This window comes from Nicotiana tomentosiformis, chromosome 12 (assembly GCF_000390325.3).
Source record: "Nicotiana tomentosiformis chromosome 12, ASM39032v3, whole genome shotgun sequence".
NCBI classification, from domain to species: Eukaryota; Viridiplantae; Streptophyta; class Magnoliopsida; order Solanales; family Solanaceae; genus Nicotiana; species Nicotiana tomentosiformis.
The window spans coordinates 136,736,131-136,751,798 of record NC_090823.1 but is presented as its reverse complement, the minus strand read 5'-3'; the positions used below and the strand labels follow the sequence as shown (position 1 = coordinate 136,751,798).

The window sequence follows — 15,668 nt, the reverse complement described above, 5'->3', positions numbered from 1 at the left end:
TCGTTGTTTCTGGTCGAACACTTGCAAGGGTTAGTTTAAAATATAAATGAAAATGGAAGAGGGCGTACCTTAGCAGTAGTATCGTTTTAGGTGCGATACATTCCAATTTCTCGGTAGTTGTTCGCTGGTCATCGTGCCGAGCTTGTAGGATCTTTTTCCGATGATTTCGAGAACCTGGTACGGTCCTTCCCAATTCAGACCCAGTTTCCCTACATTCGGATTTCAGGTGTTGAGGGTGATTTTTCTTAGCACCAAGTCCCCGATGTTAAAATGTCTAAGATTGGCTCTTCGATTGTAGTACCTTTCGATCCGGTGTTTCTGGGCGGCCAATCGGACGAGAGCGGCTTTGCATTTTTCGTCCAACAATTCTAGGCTCGTATTCATGGTCTCGTTATTTGATTCCTGTGTTGCATATCGAAACCTGATGCTAGGTTCTCTTTTCTTTTTGATATCGAAGAAATTTCATGTGGGTTTCTTGCCTGACTCCAGCAGCGCACAGGTTAGAAACTCCGGGGAGTATGGGTTTGCCAATTGACCCTCCTTCCAACTTAAACACCACACTTTGTCTACCGCAGGGTTTGAACCTGTAACGTGCACCTAACACCCACATCACGTGTTGGTTCTTTAACACGAGACCTAAGCCCTGGGTCCTGTCCCCCTTGTGTTAACTTGTTACTGCTTTTCCTTATTACTTTCATACCACCTTAAAATGCCAAAAGTTCCTACTCCAACAAAGTCCAAACCATGATATTATCCTTTTGAGTTTAGTCAGTTTTGCAAGTAACAAAACAGTTGCTTACTAATGTCAAATGTTTGAAGCTGATATACGACACAATACGAAGTGGAAGTCCAGGGACATCAGGATTTGAGGACTGCATCCGCTTTTTCCCTCCAGAAATGTTTTCTGGAAGGTAAGCTATTTTAGCCCACTGTCTCTCTGAAAATCGATCTTCAGCTTTTTTCCCAAATAAAGGAATCTTACAAATAATCTGCTAGGTGTGACTCATGGACTGGCGGATCTGGGTTGTGGGTTGAACTGTCAGGGAAAATGCATGTCTTAGCCCGGCTACTGGCTCAACTTCGTCAGAAAACTGATGATAGGATTGTTTTGGTTTCCAACTACACACAGGTATCGAGGAGTAACTCTATTAACAGAATCAGACGTGTGAAATACAAGTTTTTCTGTTACATGTGTTAGTTTTCTTCGATTTGAACGAATGTTTAGTTTGCTCTGGCTTTAATTTCAGCTTCTGATCACAATTATGAATTAATGTTCTGGGAGGGCTTTTGGGTGGCTTAATGTACTCGCCACTAGTGTTTTCATTAATTAATGGGCCTGTTAAGATCACCAAGTCATTTTTTATACTGTCTAAAAGCATTTGTATTTTTTGATGGGCTCTGTCAGGATAATGTTAGAAAAGAAAGGGAAGATAGTTATTGACGGTGCTTTTGTTGTCATTACCTTAGTCTGGTATAATTTCCATATTTAGTCAATCCTAGGAATTGCACTTCCTTTTGCAGATTTGCTAACTTTGTTCTTCCCTTTCTAACTCTTGGTCGAGTACTCATATGTTTTCTAAAAGTGAGGTACATGCCACAATGATCTTCATCTCCTAAATACCGAATGTTTTTCTCGGTATTAATAATCTGATTTCCATAATTGTAATCGGATCAAGTGGCTGTATTATCTATCTAGTCTCTAGCTCCTTTAGTTACTCGGTTTAATTTCTGCTGGTAAAACTTTAGCATCAGTCAGACAATCAGACTATTTTGATGACTATAACATCTGTTTCATAAGATAGCAAAGGTTAACAGCCTGCTTTCAAGATTCGAACACTGCTATATATCATTATTTATTTGTTTACCTATAATCAACTTTTCTAATGTATAAGTCAGTAACTGAAATCTCACTTTACTTTTCTCTTCTTTCTTTTGCGTCTGTCCTAACTGTGTACGTTGTGAATAATCAGACGCTGGACCTTTTCTCTCAATTATGCCGTGAAAGGAGATATCCCTTCTTAAGACTTGATGGAACTACATCAATTAGTAAAAGACAGAAGCTAGTTAATCGTTTCAATGATCCAACAAAGGTACACGGGGATGTTGTTACACTTTAATTTTTTTTATGCTTTCACAGATTTGGCATTAGCAAGACTTATTTAGTGCATATTTTAGGATGAGTTTGCATTTCTGTTGAGCAGCAAGGCTGGAGGTTGTGGTCTTAATTTGATCGGTGGGAACCGTCTGGTTTTGTTTGATCCTGATTGGAATCCAGCTCTATCAGAGCTTTGGCGCGATAAACTAACGAGAATGACGTTGCTCTAGTACTGGATTTCGATGTTGTGCGGTATGCCCATAGAACCTCGGGTAGTATTTCTCTCCATTTTCCTTTGGAATCGGTCAATCTCTTCTTAAGATTTTGGATGATGGTTTTGTTGGTCGATTCGGCTTGTCCGTTCCCGCTGGGATGATAAGGTGTTGATAAGATCCTTTTGATCTTGTGATCCTCGAGAAATTTAGTTACTTTGTTGCCGATGAATTATTTTCCATTATCACATACAATCTCGGAGGGCATACCGAATCGACATATGACGTGGTCCCAAATGAAGTCTTTGACTTCCTTTTCTTTGACTTTCTCGAAAGCCTGTGCTTCAACCATTTAGAGAAATAATCAGTCATAAATAAAATAACTGAACCTTACACGGGGCCGATGGGAGAGGGCCAACGATGTCCATTCCCCATTTCATGAAGGGCCATGGGGACAAGACCGAGTGGAGTAGTTCCCCTGGTTGATGAATCATGGGCACATAACTTTGGCATTTGTCGCATTTTCGAACGAACTCCCTTGCATCCTTCTCCATATCGGTCCAATAATACCCTGCTTTGATTACTTTGTGGACCAGCGAATCGGCACCGAAATGATTTCCACAAGTGCCCTCATGAATTTCCCGTATGATGTAGTCGGTATCTCCCGGTCCCAAACATATTGCCAACAGTCCATCAAACGTCCTTCTAAACAGCATTCCGTCTTCGAACAAAGTGAATTGTGCTGCCTTTGTGCGCAAAGTTCTCGACTCCTTTGGATTTGATGGAAGCTTCCCTTTCTTTAAGTACTCTATGTACTTATTTCTCCAACCCCAGATTAAACTTGTGGAGTTTATCTCGGCGTGACCTTCTTCGATTACCGATCTCATGAGTTGTACAAAAGTCCCCGAGTTGGGTTCGCCGTCCTCGACCGACGAACCTAAGTATGCAAGAGTGTCGGCCTCGTTATCCTATTCTCGAGGTACATATTGCAAGGTCCATTCATTAAATCGATGTAGAGTCACTTGTAGTTTATCAAAGTACCTCTGCATTCAGTCTTCTCGGACTTCAAAAGTCCCGTTAACTTGGTTTACCACGAGGAGGGAATCACACTTAGCCTCTATGACCTCCGCTCCCAAGCTTCTAGCTAGTTCGAGACCTGCAATCATGGCCTCATACACGGCCTCATTGTTAGTTAATTTTGTAGTTCTGATAGATTGTCTAACTATATTACATGTGGGTGATTTTAGTACGATGCCTAGCCTGGACCCCTTCGCATTCGAAGCACCGTCCGTAAAGAGGGTCCAAACTCCCAAAAATGTACCCGATTTTATCAGTAGTTCTTTTTCAACCTCGGGTACGAGGGCCGGCGTAAAGTCAGCCACGAAGTCCGTCAAGATTTGAGACTTGATGGCGGTTCGTGGTCGATACTCAATATTGTACCCACTGATTTCTACGGCCCATTTGGCCAATCGACCCGAAAGCTCGGGTTTGTGCAAAATATTTCGAAGAGGATATATTGTTACAACATATATTGGATGACATTGGAAATGTGGTTTTAGTTTCCTAGAGTGCTTATTAAAGCAGGCGCTAATTTTTCTAAGTGTGGATATCTATTTTCGGCCTCACCTAAGGTCCGACTAACATAATAGATAGGGAATTGCGTACCTTGTTCTTCTCGGACTAGGACTTCACTTACCGCTATCTCTGAGACTGCCAAGTACAAGTTAAGCTGTTCGTCCACTTACGGGGTGTAAAGCAGCGGTGGGCTCGATAAATACCACTTTAGTTCCTCCAAGGCATGCTGGCATTCCGGAGTCCGTGCAAAATTGCTCTTCTTCTTAAGCAGCGAGAAGAATCAGTGGCTCCTATCTAAGGATCTCGAAATAAATCGTCCTAGGGCGGCTATCCGCCCCAATTGGACACCATGAAACCAAGAAACTTGCCCGAGCCAACCCCGAATGCACACTTTTCAGGGTTGAGCATCATATTGTACTTCCTCAGTATATCGAAAGTCTCCTGCAAAAGTTTTAAATAGTCCTCTGCTCGCAGAGACTTAACTAACATGTCATCAATAGAAACTTCCATTGATTTTCCTATTTGTTCTTCGAACATTTGGTTTACTAAGCGTTGATAAGCTGCACCAGCATTTTTTAGACCGAATGGCATTGCATTATAACAGTAGGTACCGTACTTAGTGATAAACGAGGTCTTTTCCTGATCCTCCTGGTTCATCTGTATCTAGTTGTACCCAGAGTAGGCATCGAGAAAACTGAGAGTCTCGTGGCCGGTCGTGGCATCGATCATATGATCGATATTAGGCAAAGGAAAAGAATCATTGGGGCATGCTTTATTCCGGTCTTTATAATCTATACACATTCTAAGTTTGTTTCCCTTCTTAGGGACTACCACTATGTTTGCTAACCATTCAGGGTACTTTACTTCCCGAATGGATCCTATATTGAGAATTTGGTTACCTCGTCCTTTATGAAGGCATGTTTGACCTCGGATTGGGCCCTTCTTTTTTGCATCACCGGGCACAATTTGGGGTCCATGCTTAGTTTGTGAGTGGTCATTTCTGGTGGGATCCCTGTCATATCGAGGTGGGACCAAGCAAATCAATCCGTGTTAGCTTTAAGGAAATGAATAATTTTTTTTCTGAGCTTGGGGGTTAGCCCCGTGCCCAGGTATACCTTTTGTTCGGGCTGATGCTTGGCCAGTGTAACTTGTTCAAGCTCTTCGACTGTTGACTTGGTGGAATCGGAGTCATCTGGAATTATGAAGGATCAAGGGATCCAGTAGTCGTCATCCTCGTCGATCTCTTGCTCATTCAATTGGGTCGAGGCCGGTATCTGTGGTTGCTATTTGACCTCCTGCTTTCCCTTCGACCCCTTCGTTGATGTGAGTGCCGATACCGGTATCACTTCATCGACTGAAAACATTTCCTTGGCGGCGGGTTGCTCCCCGTACACTGTTTTGACTCCCTTCGATGTCGGAAACTTCAGAACTCGGTGAAGGGTCGAGGGTACTGCCCTCATGTTATGGATACAAGGCCTTCCGAGCAGGGCGTTGTACCTCATGTCACCATCGATCACATGGAACTTTGTTTCTTGGATGGTCTCGGCCACGTTCACTGGCAAAGTAATTTCACCTTTGGTGGTTTCGCTTGCCATGTTGAAGCCGTTAAGTACTCGGGCTGCGGGCACAATTTGATCTTGCATGCCTCGATCGAATAATGTTGTCCGAGCTACCTAGATCAATCAAAACACGTTTAACTTGAATTTTATTCATAAGGACAGATATTACCAGTGCGTCGTTGTGGGATTGTACTACAAGAAAAAGTCTTTTTAGCGACAATAATTTAGCGGCAATAAGTTAATTGTTACTGTTATGAAATAAAAGCAAATTAATAAAACATGAACAAGAAATGGAGATAGAGAGAAGGAAGAGGATAGATTATTATTTATTCTTCAATTGTGTGTATTTTCCTATCTATTACAAGGCCTTTATATAGGCATGAAAAGTGAAGAAAATATGTCATTGAATATGTCATTAAACATAGAAAATATGTCATTGAATATGTCATTAAGTATTTGAGATGAAAATCATGGAGGAAGAGTAGACATCCACCATAATTTGATATTTCTTATAACACTCCCCCTTGGATGTCCATAGATAATGTGCCTCGTTAAAACCTTATTTGAAAAAAAAATCCTAGTGAAGGAAAAAGAGTACATATGTTTAGAAATACGCTTTTTGGTTGCCTCATTAAAAACCTTGCAAGGAAAACCCAGTAGGACAAAATCTTGTAAGGGAAAAAGAGTACAATGCGTATTAACTCTTCCTGATAAGATTATCAGTTTACATCCTTGAGCCTTTGCATCCCAATTTTGTACACTAGTTTCTTGAAGGTTGACGTCGGTAGAGATTTGGTGAACAGATCAACCATATTATCACTTAAACGAATCTGTTGCACATTGATATCGCCATTATTTTTAAGATCATGTGTAAAATATAACTTTGGTGAAATGTGCTTTGTCCTATCTCCTTTTATGAATCCTCCATTCAATTGGGCTATGCATGTTGCATTGTCTTCATACAAAATTGTGGGTAGTTTGTCACACTTCAAACCACATTTGTCTCGAATAAGATGTATTATAGATCTCAACCAAACACATTCTCGACTTGTTTCATGAATAGCAATTATCTCAGCATGATTAGAAGAAGTAGCCATGATTGATTGCTTAGTCGATCACCAAGATATGGCAGTGCCTCCACATAAACACATAGCCTATTTGAGATCGAGCCTTGTGTGGGTCAGATAAATACCCAGTATCGGCATAACCAACAAGATCGGTATTGCAATTATTGCCATAAAATAAGCCCATATCGGTAGTCCCTTTTAGATACCAAAATACCTTTTATATGTAGGCAGATTGATGAACAAAAATCTCGTTTGCCAAATGTTCAATTTGCAAACCGAGACATAATTTTGTCTTTCCGATATCTTTCATCTCGAATTCCTTCTTTAAATAATCAATTACCTTTTGGAGTTATGTAGGAGTTTCAATAAGGTTTATGTCATCAACATATACAACAAGTACAATAAACCCCGATATTTTTTTATTTTATAAAGACACATGGACAAATGACATCATTTATATAACCTTCCTTTAATAAATATTCACTAATACGGTTATATCACATTTTTCCTGATTGCTTTAGACCATACAACGATCTTTGCAATTTGATTGAAAGTATTTTGGACTTTGAATTGTGTGCGTCAGGCATTTTAAATCCCTCGGAAATTTTTATGTATATCTCATTATCAAGTGAGCCGTAAATGTAGGTTGTAACCACATCTATTAAATGCATGCCAAGCTTTTCATAGACAACAAAACTAATGAGATAACGGAACGTTATAGCATCCATAACAAGAGAATACGTCTCTTCGTAATCGACGCCAAGCCTTTGTGAAAATCCTTGTGCAACAAGGCGTGCCTTATATCTTTGTACCTCATTTTCTCATTCCTTTTACGTACAAAGACCCATTTATATCCAACAGGCTTAACACCATTAGGTGTTTGGACTATAGGCCCAAAAACTTCACGTTTTGCAAGTGAATCCAACTCAGATTGGATTGCTTCTTGCCATTTTGGCCAATCACGTCTTTGCCGACATTCTCCAACAGATTGAGGTTCAAGATCCTCTTTATCTTGTATAATGCTAGATGCAACATTGTATGCAAAAACATAATCTACCATTATATTCAATCGATTCAACTTTATCTCAATATCGATTGGGTGTATTGATAGTTCCTTATTTTCTTGAGTCTCAGTCTCATTGATTTCGTCATGAATCTCATGATTGGTTAAATCATGGTTTTTATTTATGAGACTCATTCGTAGTGTCATCTTGATCATTTATTTTCCTTTTTATAGGATTTCGATCCTTAGAACCCAATGGCCTGCCACGCTTTAGGCGTGTTTTTGACTCAGTAGCTATGACACTAAAAGATTTTTCAACAGGGACATCAATACGGATTGGAACATTCTCTACAGGGATATGTGATTTCGTTATCCTTTTCACATCCGTAAATGCATATAGCATTTGATTTGCTATTTTCTGCAAATGAATAATCTTTTGCACCTCTTTTTTACAAGTAGATGCACGTAGATCAAGATGGGATAAAGATGTATTTTTTCACAAAATTAATAGAGGCACGTGGATCAAGATGAGACAATGATGTATTTTTCTACAAAATTTCACGTTTGGTTTCACCAATTTCTCTCCCTAATTTTGGGAAAAATGCCTCATTGAATTTACAATCTGCAAATCGAGCAGTGAACAAATCTTCCGTTAATGTTTCAAGATATCGAATAATGGAGGGTGATTGAAACCCAACATATATTCCTAACCTTCTTTGGGGATCCATCTTGGTGCGATATGGCGGTGCTACAAGCACATATACAGCGCATCCAAAAATTCTTAGATGACCCAAAACTAATTGTAACGAGAAAATATTTATGATAATTTATCGGTCTGAGACGAATTAGCATAGCTGCATGCAAAATGGCATGACCCCAAACTGAAGTAGGTAACTTAGTTTTCACGAGTAATGGTTTTGCTATCAATTGTAGACGTTTAATCAAAGATTCTGCAAGGCCATTTTGAGTGTGAACATGAGTTACAGAATATTTTACTTTTATCCCAATTGATAAGCAATAATCATTAAATGCTTGGGATGAAAACTTAGTGGCATTATCAAGTCTAATAGGCTTAATTGGATTATCGGGAAATTTTGTCCGTAATCGGATTATTTGTGCCATTAATTTTGCAAATGCCAGGTTGCGAGATGACAATAGGCATACATGAGACCATCTAGAAGATGCATATATTAAGATCACAAAAATATCTAAACGACCCACTGGGTATGTGAATAGGTCCACAAATATCCCATTGTATACATTCCAAAAACGCATGAGACTCAATCCCAACCTTTGTTGGTGATGGTCTAATAATCAACTTGCCTTGATAATAATAATTGCAAGAAAATGAATTATTTAAAAGAATCTTTAAATTCTTTAATGGATGCACATTTGTTTTTTCTATAATTAGTCTCATCATAATTGATCCAGCATGTCCCAATCGATCATGCCAAAATACAAAAGTATTGAAATTAGTAATCTTTTGGTTTACGATAAAATATGCCTCACAAGTTCCTCTTGGACTTGGAAGAGAATATTGCATTCTCTGTGATAAGTATTGTTCCCTTAGGCAGAGTTATAGTAGCTCTTCCAGAGCCTTCAATTAATTTTGTACTACCATATATTCATCAACATCTATATGGTGAATATCTCTTTTAAAGAGAAAGTTATACCATTATGGTCATTGTCAAAATTAGATGCAAGATTTGTTTCTTGCATTATTGTTGTCCTTTAATAATCACATTGCCATAATATTTTGGCGTACAATAAGTACATGACCAATGACCATTCATGCCATAATAATGACATTATTTTCTTATTTCATCTCAACCCCCCTTCTCGCCACTAGCACGTTCATATTCTTGCAAGAATGAATATGTATTCATAATGATTATCACATTGTTTTCACATTCACCTCAGGAATGGAACATAATAATCCATGAGTGCTTTATAAAATCTCATGCCATGTCAATGGCAACCATCACTTTCACAAAGTGAAGGATTATTTTGAGAGCCATTATTGTTCTTATTACCATAATGATGACGATTATAATTTCTTCCATTACCACGTCCACATCCATTCATGCCTCCACGGTAACATCATGTCTTATTTTAGACTTATAGGACGGGTTTTCACTATTGATGGCGATTGAATTTAATTTGCATATGCGAACTTTCATTAACTGAACTCAATCAAATAAAAAGTATCAAGCAAATATAGGAAAACACATAATCAATTAAAATCTACGTATCCTTTGTGGTAATTATCCCACTTTAAGATGGAAGAGATATGTGATAAAATAGAAAGAAAAAATATGTGCTCTCTCAAAAGTCTTCACTTCGTGTTTCTTAATATTAACACATAGGAACATAATACTTGTCATAGAAAAAATATTTATCGTTTTTTATACCAAAAATCCTTACATGATTTGATGAACTTTCAAGAAAAACTTTTCCGTAAAGCAAGTTTGTTCATGTATGGAAACATAAATAGCAAAGTGTAAAGAAACTTGAAAACTAATTAGAAAAGGCTAACTGTGATGACCGAATATATGCTGGCGTTGTACACCGTCATCGTTCTTACCATATTATTAACATTAAATAACGCTACCGGCACTGGCCGCATCATAACAACTCAGTTGGCTAGAATTTCGTGCTGATAACGTGTTATGAAATAAAAGCAATTTAGTAAAACATGAACAAGAAATGGAGATAGAGAGAAGGAAGATGAGAGATTATTATTTCTTCTTCAATTGTGTGTATTTTCCTATCTATTACAAGGTCTTTATATATGCATGAAAAGCGAAGAAAATATGTCATTAAACATTGAAAATATGTCACTGAATATGTCATTAACCATTTGAGATGAAAATCATGAAGGAAGAATAGACATCCACCGTAATTTGATATTTCTTATAACAGTTACTAATATATTCTCTAGAATGATATATTACCGTCAAATTAAGATTAGCCAGGAAAGATACATTTTTGCTGGCAATAAAAAGCAATGGTCACAAAAGAAGTAAAGATTGAAAATAATGTGAATTATTTTATATTTCCCTCCAATGCTTTTTTATAACATTAGCATATTCCCTCCAATTATTTTAGCTATATTTCGAACAGATTCAAGCACCTAAAGTAGTGGTTAAGGAAAAGCAAAAAGGGTTTCATCTTAAAAAAGTTGTGACCTACTCGTTGCCGGCCAACAACCCCAAAGACTGGATCTAATTCTCCGTTGTTGTCTAACCAATCAGTCTTTTACAGTCGCCGTCCACCATGGCACCATCCACAGATAACCCAACTCATCTCTCTCTTTGTGTGTGTGTGTATCGCTGATGATGGATACCCTATCCCTAGAGACTTGAGAAGTGTTCCCTCGAGATTTTAGTCTAATTGAAAGCATACAAGTAGATAGGAGTGCTTCTAATCATTCAACATATGAGTGTTAACCCTAGGATGTTACGAACATTTCAAAACCTAACTGTTTTTATTTCTTCTAGTCATTCACCATATGAGTGTGCCCTTGTCCATTGTAACATCTGGGAAAGTCTTGAAAGTTAACGCAGAGTACTAAAAGCTTGAAATTGTTCTGCAGTTACATATGACAATTTCTACTTGGAAAATTTAGATAACAATAATTGTGGATTCATGGTGCTAAAGAAGGCATACTGCTGCAAATCTTTTGAATTCCATTATACACTTGATTCTGCTGTTATATCTTGCATCAACGGAAGCTTCATAGCCTTTCCTTGTCATAAAAGTAATGTGGTACCTTCTTGGATCTAATACCCCACAATGTATTCAAGAGTTACTATTTTTGTTTGACCAGTTGCATTCAAAAGTGTTATTGTAAATAAATTATCAATTCCAACAATGAAAACTGAGGTCTTGTGAGTTGGTCTGGAGTTCCTTGTGACATACAAACTACTTTAGTTTAAGTCTCTAGTTCACTATTCCCCGAATATTTTTTAAGCTTTTACTTTGTATTTATTTGAATACATGTATAAAAATGGTGTTATGTGATAGTAATAGATGTGAGTACACCTTCTACAACTCCTCCAGATGAAGGTGAAGTTAATTTTGATGGAGGAAATGACATTTAAAATTTTATTAAAGTAGTTGTTATTTTCATTTTAAATTTTATCTTATCTCCAGATTTTACTTACTCTTTACATTAGTCTTTTATGCGTTCTTAACTTAAAGAATGAACACTTCATTAAGTTTTTGCTTATGTAGTGATGGACACTTCGGCAACACAATATTCTCTGAGTTATTTAGGGCCGCAGGGCTCATCAGTCGTAACAAAGTCTTCCTTCGCATTATTGCCTTCCCAAACCTTTGTTATAAGTACTATTGCAGTTTTTTTTATCTATCAGTGTAGTAACACAATCATGCTTAAATATATATTTTTTTATTGAAATTATAGGATGTCTGTTAAAGGCAGAAGGGCTTCTTCTTCTTCTTCTTCTTCCTTTTTGGATATTTCCTTATATCTCTGGTTCGAAAGGTCTCTAAGGAAAGTGATGCAGCTACTGTGACTCGATCTCAATGAATTCTTATTACAAAATATTTGTTTAAGTTAAGAAGTTGCTGCTTATAAAGTGATTTCCAGTAGTGGACCTCATGGTTGTTATAGCCATTAAAGGGTGTTATTTCTTATTATTTCCAAATCTCTTATTTTTTTGGAGTGTTTAACTAGACACGGGAACACTAGAATTGTTCATATTCATGAAAATTTTGAGTTGGAAATTAACTAGCATATACTATGTTTGCATTGTAGGCCTTATGGAGGGCTAGCATACTTGTTCCATATATGTTGCGATTAGAACAACTTGAATGACGTGGATTCCAAGGAAGTGTGTTTTTTTCAGATGTAAAATGCCTTCCATTAGTTTGCTGATTGTTTTTTATAGATTATCCATCAGCGTAGTTCTATGAATCAGTCATGGACGTGATAAAACCAATGCTTTAGAAATTAGAGGAGTGTCATGTGATAAAGTGTCATGTCAAAGTTGTACCAATCTTCTCTATTCCACTTTTTTGTTCTCAAACTTCCTATTTCAAAGTGACAGAACCTACCATGTTTTATATAAGTAATCTCAGCGAGAGCATTTCGCATAAATGTCTTAAGGATATAAAAGATTTCAATTAAACTATTAACAGTTCTTTAATTTCGATTGCTATCTTCTGATGCAACATAATCTTAGAGCTATTTGTCTTGCTACAGGCTGGTCTTGCTCAGTTTTTCAACATATCTGTAATGTCTAAGAAACATTGCTTCCTTTTTAACCAGAACATTAACCCTACCAGAAACAAATCGACCAAACTGTAGTAGAAACTTTGCAACATAAAGTAGGTTCCCAATAGTTGTCGTAAAGTAGGTTCGCTTATTTGGTGTACAAATGATATCTGGTTCCAAACATTTTCTTTTAAGATAGTTTCACTGCTCCATATTTTGGAAAAGTTTAGACATTAACTAGAAGTGTTACAGTTGGAGGTTACTTTCACTAAATATTCACATGTAGGCTTATAATTTTCTTTACATTAAATTTCATCTTTTAACGTTCACTTACTTTATTATTTCAGGTCATACAATATGATGTTCAAAGACTTAGCATGTCGAAGACTTCAATAAAATGAAGAGTTACTGAAGTTTGAGCGCTTTGTATTTATTGTTTTATTAGTGTTGGTATTCAAGTAGTATTAGTTATAATGACATTAGTTATTTAGTTGAAACAGTATATTTTATCATTTGTGTTGATAGATTAATATTATGAATTGGTACTTGGTTTTGTTACTCAGGATTTAATGGAATATACTATGTTATGAATATAGGTATATTTTGTTACAATTTGCCAATTGAAAGATAGTTTTACGGCAATAAATTGTACTTTTAATTTGCCCCTAGAAGAGTGATTTTAATTAATTTAATTGGATTTAGCAGAAATAATTTTTGAGATGAATTTAGTAGTCATTATAATTGCAGCAAAACAATTGCTGTTAAAACTTGTAATTTTAGCGGCAATTAATTGGATTTACCAGCAATAATGATTGACACTAAAATGTATACTAAGTTTTTCATGGAATGGATTTAGTAGCCATTTTAATTGCTACTAAATAATTTTCATTAAAACATGTGACCTTTAGCGGCAATACACGGTACCTTTACCAGCACTTCGGTGAATGGCCGCTAAAGCCCTTAGCGACCCCAATAACAACGGCTAAATAATTATGGCCGGTAAATGTTGTGGCGGCAATAAATATTGCCGCTAAAGGGTTTTTCTATTTTCGCGAAAGACCCTTTTTGTTGTAGTGTTGTAAGATACCCTCTGCATCCTCGTCATTGAAAGACAAGGTCCCTTCTCGTACGTAGTTTCGAGTCCGTTTTTCCCTCGTGATCGACACCTTGGTGCGTTTGAATACGGCCCCTGAGGAATATCAACCCCTCCAACAATCATGTGGATCACGTGCTGCGGCTTTTCTTGCTCATTCTGTCTGTTTGAATCTCTGTTCTTGAAGTGCTTTTTAGCCCGATCGCTTATGATTTCTCGAAGATGCCCTTCGTTGAACAAACGAGCTACCTCCTACCTCAATTGCCTGCAATCTTCTGTTCTATGACCATGGGTGTCATTATATTTGCACATTTCATTAGGATTTCTCTCGGTCGGATCAGTCTATAGAGGTCGGGGCCGCTGGTGTCTTTGATGCGCTCAATGGCCGATACAATAGTTGATGCATCAATGTTGAAGTTGTATTCCGATAGTCGTGGTGCTTCTTTGGGTTCGACATTTCTGTCGAAACCACTCTTACTCATGAGCCCTCGAGAGCTCTGTCCTCGATCATTTATTTTATCAATTCGAACAGGGTTGCGTCCAGGCCCGTTGTTTCTCCGATCTCCACTGTATGACTGATATCGATCTTTGTTTGACCGTGGTTCCCGGTCAATATCCCTTTTAACTCTGTCGATGGTCATGTTTGGATAAACGGACCCGGAAGGAGTCCCCAACTGGTCATCCTCGACCCTAATCTTTGACTGGTACCGATTATGCACATCGGCCCAGGTTACAGCTGGATATTCGATCAAGTTCTGCTTTAACTGTTGTGAGGCTACCGAGCTTCGTATGTTTAGGCCTTGAGTGAAAGCCTGAACGAACCAATCGTCGGTGACCAGGGGCAAATCCATACGCTCCATTTGGAACCGAGATACGAACTCTCTGAGTATCTCGTTGTCTTTCTGTTTTACTTTGAAGAGGTCCGACTTTCTAGTCTCGACCTTTATCGCTTCGTAGTGTGCTTTGACGAAAGAATCCGAGAGCATGGAAAAAGAATCAATGGAGTTAGGTGGTAAGTTATGGTACCATATCATCACCCCCTTTGATAAAGTTGCTCCGAATTTCTTCAGCAGTACAGACTCAATCTCATTGTCCTCTAGATTGTTCCCCTTTATTGCGCATGTGTAAGAAGTGACATGCTCGTTGGGGTCAGTAGTTCCATTATACTTGGGAATTTCTGGCATGCGAAATTTCTTCGGAATAGTCTTAGGAGTCGCGCTCGGGGGGAAAGGCTTTTGTATGAACTTCTTTGAATCCAAACCCTTCAAAATCGGTGGTGTTCCCTGAATTTGATCACCTCGGGAGTTATATGTTTCCATTTTTTTGTCATTCGCTTCAATCTTCTTCTCCCCCGATTCAATTCGCTTTGTCAGCTCCTCGAACATTTTCAAGATAGCGGGGTCGGTCCCTGACTCATTCACATATGACCTCCCCGGCTCTGGTTCGGCCCTGTGAACAATTTCCTGTGATGGCTCGTGTTCGACCCTACTCGGTGCGTGGTTCTGATTTTGAAGTTGTGCCATTGTATCTTGTTGAGCCTGTAACATTTCGAATATTATTCGAAGGCTGATGACCGGCTGATCGAACGTCTCTGCGGACACTATTTTCGGGGTCGACGCCCTGATTTGCATTCAGGGCAACATGGGAACTGACGTCGATGGGGTCTGCAACTGGTACTCCCTCGAGGTCAACTGGAAGCACTTCGTTTCCTGGGGAGACTACGTTATCGTTTTCGCCATGAAAACCAAGGACGTTGTCGACATGTGTGGGTACTTCTTGAGAGTTCAACATGCTGATCCTAAAATCAAAAACACTTACAAAAACA

At 38.2% G+C, this 15,668-nt stretch overlaps 1 protein-coding gene across 1 annotated transcript; it reads left to right on the top strand.

Annotated features, from left to right (window-relative positions):
• Nucleotides 1–382: 382 nt before the first annotated feature.
• Nucleotides 383–2,325, top strand: LOC138903456 (protein CHROMATIN REMODELING 25-like). The gene is made up of 5 exons (XM_070191429.1): nucleotides 383–499; nucleotides 793–911; nucleotides 997–1,129; nucleotides 1,971–2,090; nucleotides 2,176–2,325. Exons 1-5 carry the CDS (start codon nucleotides 383–385, stop codon nucleotides 2,323–2,325), a joined length of 639 nt encoding a protein of 212 aa, XP_070047530.1.
• Nucleotides 2,326–15,668: the final 13,343 nt, after the last annotated feature.

Bases quoted from the DNA above. Each gene is read 5' to 3' on its own strand.
- LOC138903456 (XM_070191429.1), top strand. From the start codon at position 383: ATGGTCTCGTTATTTGATTCCTGTGTTGCATATCGAAACCTGATGCTA. The intron at 500-792 runs GTTAGAAACTCC...GTAACAAAACAG, and splicing joins CTGACTCCAGCAGCGCACAG to TTGCTTACTAATGTCAAATG. The intron at 912-996 runs GTAAGCTATTTT...ATAATCTGCTAG, and splicing joins CCAGAAATGTTTTCTGGAAG to GTGTGACTCATGGACTGGCG.